At 43.1% G+C, this 15,690-nt stretch overlaps 1 protein-coding gene across 4 annotated transcripts in view; it reads left to right on the top strand.

Annotated features, from left to right (window-relative positions):
• The window catches only part of ROBO1 (roundabout guidance receptor 1), a 559,072-nt gene that overhangs the window by 278,199 nt on the left and 265,183 nt on the right, over window positions 1-15,690 (top strand). The window contains exon 1 of one of the 4 annotated variants that reach the window (XM_081907821.1): window positions 14,612-15,635. The exons of 2 other annotated variants lie outside the window; for them this stretch is intronic. In XM_081907821.1, coding sequence (XP_081763947.1) covers window positions 15,581-15,635 — 55 coding nt within the window. In that variant the 5' untranslated portion in view covers window positions 14,612-15,580. Of the gene's footprint in view, window positions 1-14,611; window positions 15,636-15,690 lie in introns of those variants that run through there. One more of the 4 variants, XM_081907822.1, reaches the window with a different exon arrangement.

Genomic DNA, 15,690 nt, shown 5'->3' with positions numbered 1-15,690 from the left:
TAAAAGGAAAAAGGAAAAGAAAATATTGTCATCATTCACTAGAAAATTGTTTAAAACACTGTCAACAGGACTTCTGACATTTATAGCAATCCATATATTGAAATATTCTACTGTAATGCTTAATGTTTGCTTATATTTCAAGTGGCTTCTGTATGCAGTGAAATAAGAAAAATGGCAGCAAATTATGAAAATGTTTGCCTGGCACAAACAAGGCCATTCCTTTCCAAAACAGAATGTGAAAATGCAGAACCAAACTTTGGTAATAATAATAAATATGTGTCACACATATTGATATTCTAATGTAGCAATGATAACCAAAAATTGCTTGAGAATTTTGGGTGTTCTCATGTTCTAGGTATATATGACCATGTTTTGCATGAAAAATTGAAGGGCTTTAAACAACAGACGGTATTTATTTAATAATTCTGTCTCAGAAATGAATGTGAGAATTTGGTTTGTTCATGAATATACTTTTAGCTAGTCTAATATTGGAAATTAGTTATACTTTAACTTTCATTGAAACTACAAGCCACTTCTGACACATTTACATCTCTCTTTCTCTCTCTCATTCCCCCTCTTTCTCCCTCTCTCTCTCTCATACACACACACACCAACTCCCAACAGAAACAGATAAAGAGAAATATTTACCATGTAGTACCAGCAGAGGGCATTAAAGTATAGTTCACAATGCGACAAACAACTAATTTCAAAACAAAACGACAAAATGACTAGAGTCCTGATGAGTTATTTTAAATTGTGCTTTATTTCAACAACACAAATCTTTAAGACCTCATTTGATTCCAACAATAATACTGTATGATATATTCCAGATAAAACACTGAAACAATTATAAAGCTCATATAGCTATACTGTGGTACCTCGGGTTACATACACTTCAGATTACAGACTCCGCTAACCCAGAAATAGTACCTCGGGTTAAGAACTTTGCTTCAGGATGAGAACAGAAATCATGCTCCAGTGGTGCGGCAGTAGCAGGAGGCCCCATTAGCTAAAGTGGTGCTTCAGGTTAAGAACAGACCTCCGGAATGAATTAAGTACTTAACCTGAGGTACCACTGTAGTCATGCTTAAGCTCACAGGTCAAACTTTTGCCTAAATTATTGAAAACTCCCCCCCCCAAAAAATCCTGTTTATTCACAGAGCAGTCCTATGCATGCCTAATTACTTTTACATAACTATGATGAGGAAAGGGTAACAGCATTAATGTTCCATAGCCCTCAATCCTGCTTTTAAAACTAATTATATTTAGGCTGGTTTTCAAACTCTTGCTAACAGATACTATTCTAAGACTCAGTACAGCTCTAATACCAAGTCAAATGAACTAATTCATAAGTGGGTCAAAGAAACTAATTCTATATGAGATGAAATATCAGAGATAAGTATTTTGCCTGGTGTCACATTGATCAAGAAAAATTATATTTATTGTATAAGACAGTGGTAGCCAACATGGTGTCCCCTAGATGTTTCTGGACTACATTTTCCAGCAGACACAACCAGCATGTCCAGTGGTCAGGGAAGTTGGGAGCTGTAGTCCAGCAACCTCTGATGGGCACCATATTGATCATGCCTGCTATAAGGCCTTTTGTGCTGGAATGAGAGAGAATACATTTGAAAATGAAATAGCTTCTATTATACCAATGTTGTGGCCACCAGGGCTGGCAAAGCAGCATGTAGTGTAGGCTTTATTGGCACTGCATCATTTCTCTGGTTAATCCAATTCCTACATTATCAGAACAGCCTTAAACCCCTGTGGTCTAGTTCCGCCTTGTAAGAAAGAGCTATGTGACCAGATAAAGGACATGGCTTGATGCAGGAAGGGGTGATGCTGTAAGGCATAGGATTTGGGTCTTAGGTTCCAATTTTGTCAAAAATTTACTTGGGGGTGTGTCCCTTTGGATGTACAAGAAATCTTTCTCCCTAATAAATATGCATTTGGTTGGGATGTATACTGTGGCACATCAAATGGTAACATGGACCTCAGTGCAGTAATAGTTATGAACAAAGTGACCGTGATACTTTGTTCCCTGCACAAGTTACATATTTTGTGATATTGCACTGATGCTAAAAGATTTCAGATCCTGTACTCTTTGCAGAATACCAGATTCCCCAGGTTGGGAGAGGGGGATATGTAGGTCCTTATGCAAGCATAAGAGGATTACAAGGGTTTAGCCTTGATCAGGAGTTGGATCAAACAGGTGTGTCACAAAAATATTGAATTAGGGCAGGATGCCAAATATACTGGACCTTTCTTTCTGTTATCTAGAAATGGTCATCAGAGACAGCTTGGTGTTACTGTTGCTAAGCCTCTTTCTTGAATTAAACTGCAACATGTTCGCCCCCCACTCTCATTTTCCTTTAATCTATCAGCGTATTAGGTTTAGGAGAGTTGTGTGATTTCCTAAGGGCTGCGCCACTTCCCGGGACCTTGCAGAGAAAGTATCCCATGCCTATGGATAAGCCTCAGCATTTGAATGCATCCATTTTCCCTGTGTACATCCACACTAATTTTCTAGGGCATTCCTCATTGCTGCCAGCATGATCAAAAGAAAATAACTTCAAGCTTTTTAAATTAAGGGAGGATATCCCTGCACATATCCTTGGGGATGGGGATAAGAGCTGTGAGGCCTCTCTCTTGGCAGTTTCAAAGTGATAGGTCTCTCATTTGAAATACATAGAAGATTATTTTCGTTTTGTTTTTGAAGCTCAGTTTGGCTGGGAGCCAAGGGCGTCCTGGAGAGTTGCCTTGTGCCTTGCAGGCTAGTCTGACCTTCGAGTAACAGATGCTAGAAGGTGTCAAGTTCTGTTACTTTCTGCATTAAATTTAAAGCAGCAGTTTCTTATCCTTGCTTTTTTTTTTTAAGGAAAGTAAACCTAGAATGAACAGTCCTGGATTCTTTTAAACTGATGTCTAAAACAGGAATTCAGCTTCAGGGTATATTTTACAGTGCGGGGAGCCTAAACTGATCCCGATAGAATTACAAAGTCCAGAATTAAATGACAAAAGAATATGACTATTATCACTCCATTTCCGCTTTAGAATCTATAATTTCATGGTCATTCAGTTGGACCCTGTCATTCAAATATGGCCTGTTCTTCCTTCTGGTCCCTTTAACATCACCTCTATTGCTGTCCTTTGTATTCTTTCAGATGTTAAAAAATGAGCACAGCTCTTGTCTGATTAGTTGTTCTATCGGAAAATGCCGGTATTTATTCTGTTCCATTTTTACAGATCACCCCACACTGAAGAGACATGCCAAGTAACAATGGCAAAAAAATAACAAACAGAACATGATTCAATTTAATTACCTTTCCCTACCTGTTCTTGAACTACAAAGGCCAGCCTAGGCAAATAGGCTGATGAAAGTGTCTTCAGCCAACTACCCTAAAGTCAGCCAGATGTATAGTATGGTGCCTCTAGTCTCTTGTCCTGATCAAGTGTTTCCCCTTCAGAGCTGAAGAACAATGGTGCAGATATTTGACAGTTCTTCTAAACTAGCCATTTCAGTCAAGTTTAGGCCCAGTTTTGGGCCAGAAACTGCTTTGGTTGCCTTGTATAATGACCTCTGTCAGGAGATACACAGAGGAAATGTGTCCCGGTTAATTATCTGTATTTTCTCAGTAGCTTTCGATACCATCTATCATGTTATCCTTCTGGAGCAGCTGTCCGACTTTGGAGTTGGTGGCACCACTTTGCGGAGGTTCCAGTCCTACTGAATTGGGGTTCCTCAGGTTTCAGTTTTATCCCGGATGCTATTTAACATCTACATGAAACCGATGAATGAGGTTATCTAGAGCTTTGTAGTACGTTGTCATCTATAGGCTGCCAGCTCTTCTTCTCCTTTACATCTGCAGGTGGGGGGGTGGATGTGCTAGACTATTGTCTTGCCTCTGTAATGGACTGAATGAGAACCAACAAACCGAAACTCAATCCAGAAAACACTGAGGCACTGTGGTACTGTTAGTGGGCAGTTCCCTAGACCAGATGGATGGGAGGTTGCCTACTCTTGGCGGGGTTACACTCCCTCTGAAGGAGCAGGTATGCAGTTTGTGGGTACTTCTGGATCCTCTGCTTTCGCTTGAGGCTCAACTGGCCTCAGTAGCATCGAGTGCTTTTCATCAGCTGTGGTTGGTGGGCCAGCTGTGCCCCTATCTCGACAGGGATAGCCTTACTTCTGTTGTCTATGCTCTGGTAGCCACTAGGTTAGATTCTTGCACTGTGTTACACAGAAGCTGCCTCTGAAGAAAGTTCAGAAACTGCAGCTGGTGCAGAATTCAGCAGCTAGGTTGCTCATCAGGGCAAGATGGTTTGAGCATATTACACTGATCCTGTCCTGACTACACTGGCTTAGTTTCTAGGCCCAATTCAAAGTGCTGGTTTTGATCTACAGAGCCGTAAGTGGCTCTGGACTGCAATATCTCAATGACCACCTCTCCCCATATGAATTGATCCAGACCCTGCAATCATCATCTGAGGCCCTTCTTGGTGTGTCTCATCCACGAGAGGCCTGGAGGGTGGCAACATGAGAATGGGCCTTTTCTGCCCTCACTCTCCAATTTTGGAATGCTTTCCCCAAGGAGACTTGCCTGGCACCTTCATTGCATATTGTTACAAAAGTGTTTCTTTATAACCAGGCCTTTGGGCTGATTAACTTGCATTTAAATGTGTTTGTGGAAGAGGGGTTCCTGGTTGGTTTTAATATGTGTTTTGTGTTCTCATTTAGTATTTTTATGTTGTGAACTGCTCCGTGATCTTTAGATGAAGCGTCATATACAAATATAACAGCAGCAACCTTAATCCCATTTTCAACTCCCATGTCATTTACGCATTAGCCTATAGACTTTCAGAAATTAAGCTTTTTATGATATAATTCTCTCTTTTTTATTCAAAATTAAAACAAAACATATTATCCAGAAACATATCATCCTTATTTCCCCCCCATTTTTCCACCCTCCCACACAAAACCCACGCCCCACCCCCTGACTTCTTTCAGTTCCATTCTTTGATTTCTCTGAGAATGCTGATTTCTGCATGTTATAAAGTTGTATAGATCCTCAAACTATTTAGCTGATTATTATCAATAAAAAGTTTGTGAATCTTTATAATTCTCAAGGCCATTGGCATTGGAAAAAGTGGGGCAGTTTGCCTGACGAATAGAAATTAGCTTAGAGGAGTGCTCTTGTGTCCTTTGATATGTTGTATATGGTTTCTTCTTATTTGTTTTCTTTTTTCAACTTTTTCCTTCCCACTGGAAATATTTAGACCAGCTACCCCAGTATCGGGGCATTTTTGGAGTCTGGGGTCAGGTCACAGGCCTGTGGCATGGATCCCAGCTGTTTCAATCAACAACATGTCCCTGAACTGTCCCCAGCACATACCCTTTTTGGCCCTTCGAACACCGGAGCTTGAACTTCAGTTGGGTTCAGGGCGCCAGAAGTATTATATTGGTGAGAAGGGGGATCTGACATTGGGTCTCCTCTCTGACATTGGGTTCAGAGATCTAATAATATCTTATGGCCCTGGAACACGCTCCCAGGAGCCATGTGATTGCATCCTTAAAATTTCATTTGCTTCAGTGAATTTGAAGCTTATGCATCCAAATCAATGTGACTCGCTTGGTTTTGGCTTGATCAGTGTCAAAGTTTTAATATATACGGTATATTGTAATAAGAAGCACGTTTGAATTATTTTAATATGGATAATTTTATCCAGTCTGTGAATTTTGAAAATGCTTAAGGCTCTTGCAAGATGTACATACATAGCAGTTTATTTTTTATTTTGTATCCTGCCTTCATTTGAAGGGTTTAGAAGCCTCCCAACAAACATCTCAGGTACAGTTGGCCAAGAACTGCTTTCATCATAAATTGTACTGTGCAAATAAGCAGATAATTTTCAGTTGTTTTACTTTCTTCCTTGAATTGGACAGAAAGTTAATTCTTTATGATTCTTCAGCTCATAAATGGAGGCTTTGTTAAATATGACCAGTAATTTAGTGAAAGAAATAGGATGGATCATTTATATAATTCCTTTGAAGTCCAAATTGTTACTGTTATTTTTAATGCTGGTGAATTACAAAAAGAAAAGTTGTGCTTTCCTTAGCAAAAAACAAAAACAAAACACAGAGAAAACACAATTAAGGATGCAATGTTTGAAAGGGATATACAAACATATAAATAGATATTTAATATCCAATAAAATGAAACCAACTCTACAAGCACATATTAATAAATCACTCCTATAAGGCACGTGATGTATTTTACTCTAGATATATATATGGAATATTAAATATCTATTTGAATTAAAACATACAGGAAGCCTTTCTCCCCAAAATAAAATGTATAGAAAAGTTCTTTTAATGCCATGTTTTAAAAAATGCAACATTCTCCATAGTTGACTGTCACTGGCAGAACTGTACAATGTATCATTTTATTCCATTTCTTTTTAATGAGACAGAAGCTTTTCTTTTAGAAAAAAAATTCTGTGCAAATCATTTAAAAATGGATGTCCTTGGAAACATTAAATGCATGATATCTGAACAGTGAATATACTTTCGTTTCTCAGGCACATTTTAGACACATCATTTTGACAGCCTTTCTTCAGTGCCCATATATTATGTGACATGAATGTGTTTCAAAACCAGACATTATTGGGGGTGGGGAAATAATGCTTTCTTGAAGGCTTCACGATGCCTAGCATAATTGCATTGGGTGTGTGTGTAGCAAGGCTCCATTCCATTTTATTGTGAATGTTGAATGCATGTCATTCAAAGCTCCCCCCTTTTTTGCTTGTCGACTTTGATTTTAATTTTTTAATGAAGAGTATGCACATTCCACCAGGTGACATCCTATCACTCTTTCCTATATAATACATATGGCAGTTGGGACCTTTGGAATGACCCACAAGTAAAACATATAGATGAGTTATAGCTTTTTTTCTTTTTCTTTGTTGCATTGGGAAGAGTTGCCCTATACCAAATTATCAGGTTGCACAATGTGCTGAAAAGGCATGTTGAAATAAAATTTTGTCCTGTCAACTCAGCCATCCCAGCTTCCTCTTAGGTAGCCCAGCTTTCTTTGATCCCTTAGATAACCTGGTCCCAAGTTAGGTAATTTAGGGCTTTAAAGACTTTCAGTGCTGTGCTCAGTGACATATTAGGAGCCAGTGCATCTCCTTCAGCAAAAGTGTTTCTAGCATATTTTTGTTCTGAAATCTCCCCCAGACGAGAGCAGCTAACTTATGCTATTTCCTCCAGAGAAATCTTGGTGAGTCTCTAGCGCCTAGTGCAGGAAGGTTGGGATGCTTATCTTCATTCAACTCTTCCTGGGAATACCTTTTCAAATTTACTTCTCCCTCCCCTCCTCCCATAAGTAAAGAGTTTACTTTCCTGGCTCATCACTGGGTTATAACCCTGACAGAGCTCCCTGTCAGTTCCTGCTATATCTTCTACACTTAGAATGTTCCATTTTCTAAATTTCCTTCCTTTTCAAGTATATGCTGCTGCAGCAGCAGTTCTTTCCTCTCTGACTTCTTTTCCTCTTTATCCATCAGGCTTCCTCAATCTCGGCCCTCCAGATGTTTTTGGCCTACAACTCCCATGATCTCTAGCTAGTAGGACCAGTGGTCAGGGATGATGGGAACTGTAGTCTCTGGAGGGCCGAGGCTGAAGAAGCCTGCTCTTTATAGTATGCAGAGGAAGAAGAGCACATCATACGCAGCTGTGAGAGGCTCCACAGAGACAAGTTCCAGTTGTGTCCAGCCTCTGTTTATGTTACATGTTGTCAAGAGGAAGCTCCTACCAGCAACTTAGGTGCTACATTCTGCACCACTTGCAGCTTCCAGACACAAAGAGTGCAACCCAGTATTGAGGTAACCAATGCCAGGATCACATTGGCCAAGCTATCTGAAGGCTCATCCAGACTTCCTTTTGTGCTGAGTTGGACGCCTTGTCCAAGGGTACCTGTACCTTGAGTGACATGGATAAAACCAGGAGCACCCCTCAAACTACACACCTGTTCCTTCAGAGGGAATGCAGCCCCTTGCAGAACAGGTAACTGGCCTATCTCCTGAAGAGGTGAATCATTCACCTACAGGGAATCCATCTTGCTGGGGTTTAAACTCAGTTTATTGGCCCTTATTCAGTTTCCCACTGTACTTGGATGCAGTACTTGGATGGCCACTACTGATTCATTCAGATGTTACAGAGAAATAGAGCTGTGTGTCATCCCCATGCAGGTATCACAATGCTGCTATGCAAATCTATAGTATAATCACATTTGAAATATTGTGTACAGTTCTGATTAAGGATATCATTCTTGTAGAGCAGTGTTTCTGTGCGCTGCTCTGGTTCGCTAGAAGCGGCTTAGCCATGGTGGCCACATGACCTGGAAGCTGTGTGCGGACAAACGCCAGCTCCCTCCGCCCATAGAGTGAGATGAACACGCAACCCCAGAGTCATCCACAACTGGACCTAACGGTCAGTGGTACCTTTACCTTTTTACTAGAGTGATAAAAGGACAATGAAAAACATCAATGGGAGTGGGGGCTCCCATATGAAGAAGTGCAGCAACATTTGGGACTTTTTAGAGGAAATGTGAGTAAGGGGTGATATAATAGATGGTTAATAATTGAGCATGGAATGGAGAAAGTGAATACAGAAAAGTTCTCTATTCTCCCTCTCTTATAACACTAGACACTTGTGGAAAGCCAACGAAGTTGAATGTTGGAAGACTCAGGACACATAAAAGAAAGCACTTTTTTACACAGCACATAGTTTAACTATGGAACTTGCTACTACAGGACACAGTGATGCCTACCAACTTAAAATATGATTAGACAAACTCATGGAGGTCAAGGCTATCAGCAACTAATTGCCATAATGGCTGTGTTCTATCTCCACTGTCAGAGGCATCATGCCTCTGCATGCAAGTTGTTGGGAATCACAAGTGGGCAAAGTGCTGTTGCACTCACATCCAGCTTGCAGGCTTCCCACAGGCATCTGGCTGGCCACTGCAAGAACAGGATGCTGGACTAGGTAGGCCATTGGCTTTATCCAGCAGACTCGCCTTATGTTCTGACACTTCAAAGTCAGGGATTTGCCCTTTGAAGGTCTGTACACTTCTGAATCACAGAGAGAGCTTTGCATTCCGAAAAACCAGAGTTCTGCAGTTGGATCAAATATACAAAGCAGTTGCATATTGGCGTAAAAATACGTGCCTGTCTGGCTCCCTATTCTTGCCATGGAGCTGTCTCATGGGAAAAGGCGTCTGTTTTTCACCGTGACATTTTGTCTACTCCTGGCTATGCAGTACAATGCCAAATCATAAGCGTGGGAAACCACTGTCTGGACCAGCCCTTAAAGAACTGGTCTTTTGGAGCTGTGAAACAGTACAGTGGAATCTAGTAATTAACTGAAAGGAGTGATGAAAGAATTAGGAGGTCACGATGTGTACTCTGCTGTGTATAACAATTTTAGTAATGTTATAATAACTGCCTCTGGGTGAGTCAGAAAGAAGGTATGTGGGTGGATGAACTGTTCTTAATGGTTTTAGACTTGAAGCATCAACTACATGGGTGGTAAAGCTAACACATTCACAGTTAGATACAGGGTGGATTAAATAGCTGATTTAATTTCGTTCTAATTGAATCACATTTTTTATTTTCAACTTGGATTTAAAAAAGGCATTGGGTCAAACTTCATTGAAATCTATTGAAATCAATAGTGCTTAACTTAGTAAGGGCTACTTTTTCTCATTGATTTCAATTATACCTAAGTCTGGATCCAACCCATAGTATCAATGAAATCCAAGGCTGGACTACCTAGAATTAGCTCCCTCTTACTTCCAGATAAATGGAGTTAGGATTACAGCCTTAGTATTTATCTTTAAATATAACTTGCTTTATAAAGAAATCTGAATTTAATACCCATATAATCTATTAAAAATGAAAAAAAAAGTTCTCAGAACACATCAAATACCAGGCTGCTTCTCTTTTAAAAAGAAATAGTTCATGGGAAATGATCTATTTCCGATATTAAACATTGTAAATCAATGAAACAGTAAGCCATGCATTGTATTTTTTTTATTGTGGGCTTCCTGCTGGCTTAGGGAATAACAAATCATCATAGACACTAGAATCCAGGAGATGTCATCATGTATCTCAACTGGATGGTCCACTAAGGCCACCTGGGGAAATTTGTATGTTCTCCAACTATAATACGCCCCGGCAAGCATGACCAATGGTCAGCTCCAAGAACATATCAGCTAGAGGTCCCGTCCCCCCGCATTCTAGAGAAAGCCCAACAAAAATCAGCTTTGTACCTCTAAGGCTGCAGTGCTAATTCCACTTATATGAGAATAAGCCCTATTGAATTCAGTGGGACTTACTTCTGATTAATGTATAGGACATGGGTAGGCAGACTAAGGCCCAGGGGCCAGATGTGGCCCAGTCGCCTTCTCAATCCAGCCTGTGGATGGTCCCTGAATCAGTGTGTTTTTACATGAGTAGAATGTGTGCTTTTATTTAAAATGCATCTCTGAGTTATTTGTGGGGCCTGCCTGGTGTTTTTACATGAGTAGAATGTGTGCTTTTATTTAAAATACATCTCTGGGTTATTTGTGGAGCATAGGAATTCATTCATTTTTTCCCCCCTCCAAAATATAGTCCGGCCCCCCACGAGGTCTGAGGGACAGTGGACCGGCCCCCTGCTGAAAAAGTTTGCTGACCCCTGGTATAGGATTTGTACCCAAAGAAGCAAAACTTCTACAATTTAAAGAGTGCATGGGTTGCATCACACACAAAAATTGGATTATGGTCTCAGGTTGTATGAGGGTTTTATTTAGTTAGAAACCAAGACTGGGGGGGGGGGGCGTCATGCTATATGTGACGTTACTTACATTACATGTGAGCAACTGACCTGAATTTTTAATACCATTTCCTGCTGCGGATAGGACTTCCCCCTATTGCATTCCTACTGAAAATGCCCTCCCACTCAAAACACAACACTTGCGTTTGCATTGGGAAATAATGGTGCTTTTTCAAAGAGCTACTTTTGGTGCACCCAAGAACATGGGTATGCGTCCTAACCTTTAAACTGCACACCCTCCTATAATAGCACAAACATCCTTTGACAACCCCTCAGTTTCAAGACCAGATAACTGTGCAACATGGGGAAGCAGCTACTGTTTAGGAAGCACGAGGCAAACCTCACCTGGGCATGTGGAATTCATTGTTTTTTTGTTTGGATTCCATTCAATAGGTTCAATTTATTAGCTAGTCTGGACAAGAAATCAGAATGTTTTTACACAACAAAATAAAAGCCCTACCCAGGTTACTTCAGGCTGCTCTGGTGAAGGACCTTTGCTAAAAGGAAGGCTCTCTTATATTGGAATTATTTTTAAGAACTGAGAATTAGGCCTTTGTGCATGTGTAGAGTATTTCTCCCCTCGCTGCTGATTATCCACAGTTTGTGTTTTGGCTAGGGAAAACAGCTGCCAATTTTAGGCAGGTTTTTGTTCTAGTTCCACTCATCATAGAACTCAAGGCTGACCTAAGGCATGTTGCTGTGCACACACTCCCTTTCTATGTATAAAAAGTGACAGTACTGGCAGCTGAATCTTATTTCCACACTGGCGACAGAACAGTGATCTCCACTGAAAGAGAGAGCACCTAGCTAGCTTAGGGGTAAAGGACAGGCAGTGTGGCCCATACAGCTGTCCTCCAACACCTCTCTGTCTGTTACCTGAGGCAGCTACTTACCTCTGTTTATTGGTAGGACTGGTCTTGGATTTATAGTGATGAGTTGGAAGAAGGGTTCGGCTGAAGGCCTAGGCCTCCTTCTAATTCCTGGAATAGTTTAGCTAGCTTCCTGGCATGGTGATGGGCCATTAAGGGGAACAAAGAAAGTGGCTCCGTATAAGATGGCAAATGGGTGGGGGCCCATTTCTCAACTCACAAGTACAGGGGTACCTCGGGTTACATACGCTTCAGGTTACAGACTCTGCTAACCCAGAAATAGTACCTCGGGTTAAGAACTTTGCTTCAGGATAAGAAAAGAAATAGTGCTCTGGTGGTGCGGCGGCAGCAGGAAGCCCCATTAGTTAAAGTGGTGCTTCAGGTTAAGAACAGTTTCAGGTTAATAATGGACCTCCGGAACGAATTAAGTACTTAACCTGAGGTACCACTGTAGTTAGTTAGAAAGACAAGAACAGAGAGTTTGAAGTGATGTAAGCGAAAAGCAAATTAGCAACTGGGAAGCAGGGAACCTAGAGAGACAGAGCAATGTTTGATTTCTGTTTCAGTGCAAGGCTGCAGCCAGGTGGGAGGCAAGGTCCTTTTGGGGTGTTAATGCTGTGAACTCCTCCACCATAGACTCAGGTTGTATATACGTGAAAATAATCAAAGGGAGTGCAGACTGAGCCTCAAGTATTATGCAATACACCTGCAGTTATTAAAACAATTGTAATTAAGTAAAAATTTGTGGAAAGTAAACATGTTTTCTAGATGACAGATAAAGGAAAGAGGTGAGGCAGTGGCAGTCATCCAGTTTATCACTGGCTTTGTGCCTACAGGTTAAGGCTCCAATGCTGTACACACTTTCTGTGGAGTTAAGTCCCACTGCACACACTGATGTTAATCTGGTGATGTTGCCAAGGTCTGAAATTCAAAATGTAAAGCACAATAACTTGTGGGGGCTGGCCTCCCATTCAGAGTAAGCATTTCAACCACATACTCCCTCCCCCTCTTTTTTTCTGGCTCTGTTTGTAATGCCAGCCAGAAATTAGTTCCTAACTTCCTTCCACACCTCTCTTCTTTTTTTGTGCTTAGAAACTTGCATGGCAGCATCTCAGTTTCTATGGTCCCTTGGAAGCTCCATCCTGGGCATCACAGCGTGAACAGGAGTGTAACAAGATCCAAAATGGGCTTGTAATTAGCATGGTTACTTCCAATCCTGTTTTCCAATATTTTAGAGGAGGAATAGCCCTTCCTTTTATGACTCAGGAAGGGGTTTCACCCATCACTGCTTACATCTGAGTAAATATGCAAATGATAACAAACAGTAATATATTAACAGAGCAATATTATGGAGGTGTGGGTGGGAAGAGAATTCACCACATCCAAAGTTGGTTGCATGCAGGGTGGAAGATGAATTGTACCTTTTAAGATTTATTGTGTTCCTTTTCTTTCATCTTCTCCCCTCCCCCATTGACAACAATGGATGGGGATTAATTATAGCGGCTCCAGGTCTGGTGTGGTTTCAAGGTCTGTTCCAGATGTGGGCGTGGGTGTGCATTGTGGGAACAAGGGGGCTTAGAGTACTGTGGATCCATGGTCTTCCCCACCACACCACTGGAGCACCCTGCATTGATCCTGTAGCCACTCAGCCACTTTCCCAAGAAGCATAAGATTTCTCCCTAAGCTCAACTGCTTTATACTTTTGATAAGGAAAGAAAAAATTGGAGCCACATGATTCTGATCAGGTATTGTGGATTGGATAGCAGTGATCAAGTGGCAGGCCTGACCCAAGACATTTTGGCACCTGAGCCAAAACAGAAAATGGCAACCATCCCCACACCAGGGAAGAAGGGGTGAGTGAAGATCTACATCAGATACGAGGAGGTCAAATCAACTTTACCCTAAGTTTGAAGCGGGAGTCATAGGCTGTCACACATGGATTGTGGGGTGTGTGGTGGTTCTGAATTGTGCTGGGTAGGGGCAGCTCCTGCCCAGGGGTCAGAGGAGAGCAGTGACATCTTCTATTTGCTGAGAATATTTGCAGATTGGCTTCTGTCTATCAGTGATGTCCAGGTTGGCAGAAGGAGAATGCTTGGCGCTCAGCTTCCTCCACCCCTCAATACTGGGGGTGGGGCTGAGCCCCAGGCTAATAACAATAACAACAATAATAATACCTTTATTATTGCTCCAGCCATTCTGAGTGGCTTCAAACACATATGTCTTCTAAAAGTTGTGAAGCTCTTTATCTACTTGACATCTGATGGGAGGGCATTCCACATAGAGGATGCCACTGCTGAGAAGGCCCTCAAAAATACTGAGGAGGTTGAAGACACTTCCACCCCTAGGAGTCGTCACTTTTGTAACTTGCTTCCTTCCCCCTCTATGTATTTCGCTTGCTCGGTTCACAGTAATCAATATTCCTCTTCTCCTATGCTCAGTGGAACCTAACTGCAGCTGTGCAGCAGTGAAAGGGTTACACTTGTTTCCCCGGGAGGATTTTTTGAATCCTACGTCGGGAAGTTCCATTTACAGCACCAGGCAAGTGATGTGTTTTTTTAAAAAATGGTTTGTTCCGGACTCCGTGATATTCCAAGTCGTAGCCTTTTGTTATCCAATAGCGCAGGGTAGTTTCTAACCCTTTGCCATCGCAAGAAAGTTACATGGGAATGTGGGCTGTTGTTGCCGCCGCCGTCTTCGAGGGAGGAGACTCTCCATCTCCGCATTGTAGCCCTTTTGTATTCCTCTTTCTTTCTGAGCAGTTTGGGGAGGCGCGGCTCCTTTAAGGTGTCCTGAGGCGGCACCAGACCTGCAGCGGCAAGGCGAGAAAGGCAAGCGCGCGCTCTCTCTCGCGCCTGCCTCAACGCGACGCCAGAAACTTCAGGGGCGAGACGGAGCTTTGCAGCCCCCTCAGCGTGGAGGCGAGGAGCTACACCCTTTCTCCACCAGGGGCTGCCCAGAAGAGGAGGACGAGGCCGCCCTCAGAAGTTTTTCCACCCCACACAGCCGGTCCCTCGCTTTTGTGCCAATCTCCGCTTTGGGAGAGGGAAGGAGCTGGAGGAAAAGGAAAAGGAGGAGGAGAGAGCCGTCGCTTCGCAGGACGGACAGCCGGGAGGTGCGGGCTGGTGCGACGCGCGGCTCCGCTCTGGCTGCCGGGAAGCTGCTTCGCCTGGCGGTCCCGGCGCTTTGCTTCAAGTGATGGGACCCAGGGCTGCTGCTGCTGCTGCTGCTGCGATTGCGCCGCCACTTCTGTCTGCCGCGCGCTCGCCCAGCGCCACACCAGGCAAGTCCTCGCCCAGAGCAGCCGCCGGCCCGTCTCCGCCACCCGCTGCCTGAGATCCTCGCAAGAAGCGGCGGCACTTTCTGCACTCGGTCGAAGGGCCCCTCTCGTGACCTGCGCGCTCCTTGCTCCTCGCCTGCCTTTCTTTCCTTGAGGAGAGCCCAGCCAGCCAGGCAGCCAGCAAGCGCGGGCAGCAGGCGGGCGGGCTGCTGCTGCTGCTGCTTTTGTTTCTCGCTTGCTGTCGGATGGTCCCGCGGCGCGGCAAGGCGAGGCAGCCCCCTCTGGGATAACCCGGGGCGAGAGAAGAGCGCAGGCTTGGGCTTGGGCTGGAGCTGCGGAGCCTGCCTGCTTTGGCTGACAATAGAGACTCTTTGCGAAGAGCCCGGACGAGGCTCCCCGTTCAACTTCTGGAGGATTTGGGACGCCGCCGCTTGCGTTAAGCTGCTTGTGGATTTACAAACTGGGAAGCCTTGGAGGGGTTTTTGGCGAAAGTCCTCCCCCTCCCCCAGCCCTCCCTTTTGGCATGAGATTATCGACAGGCTCCACCTGGAGACAATGATCGCGGAGTTTGTACACTTCTATCTCTTTGGATTATTATGTCTCTGCTCAGGTAATCGCTGCTCCTCGAATGATTTTGCCTTATTGATCTCGTATTGTCGAGCGGG

This window comes from Podarcis melisellensis (genome assembly GCF_964234715.1).
Source record: "Podarcis melisellensis genome assembly, chromosome: 4".
NCBI lineage: Eukaryota > Metazoa > Chordata > Lepidosauria > Squamata > Lacertidae > Podarcis > Podarcis melisellensis.
The sequence above is the reverse complement of the archived record's forward strand: the minus strand, read 5'-3'. Positions and strand labels throughout refer to the sequence as shown.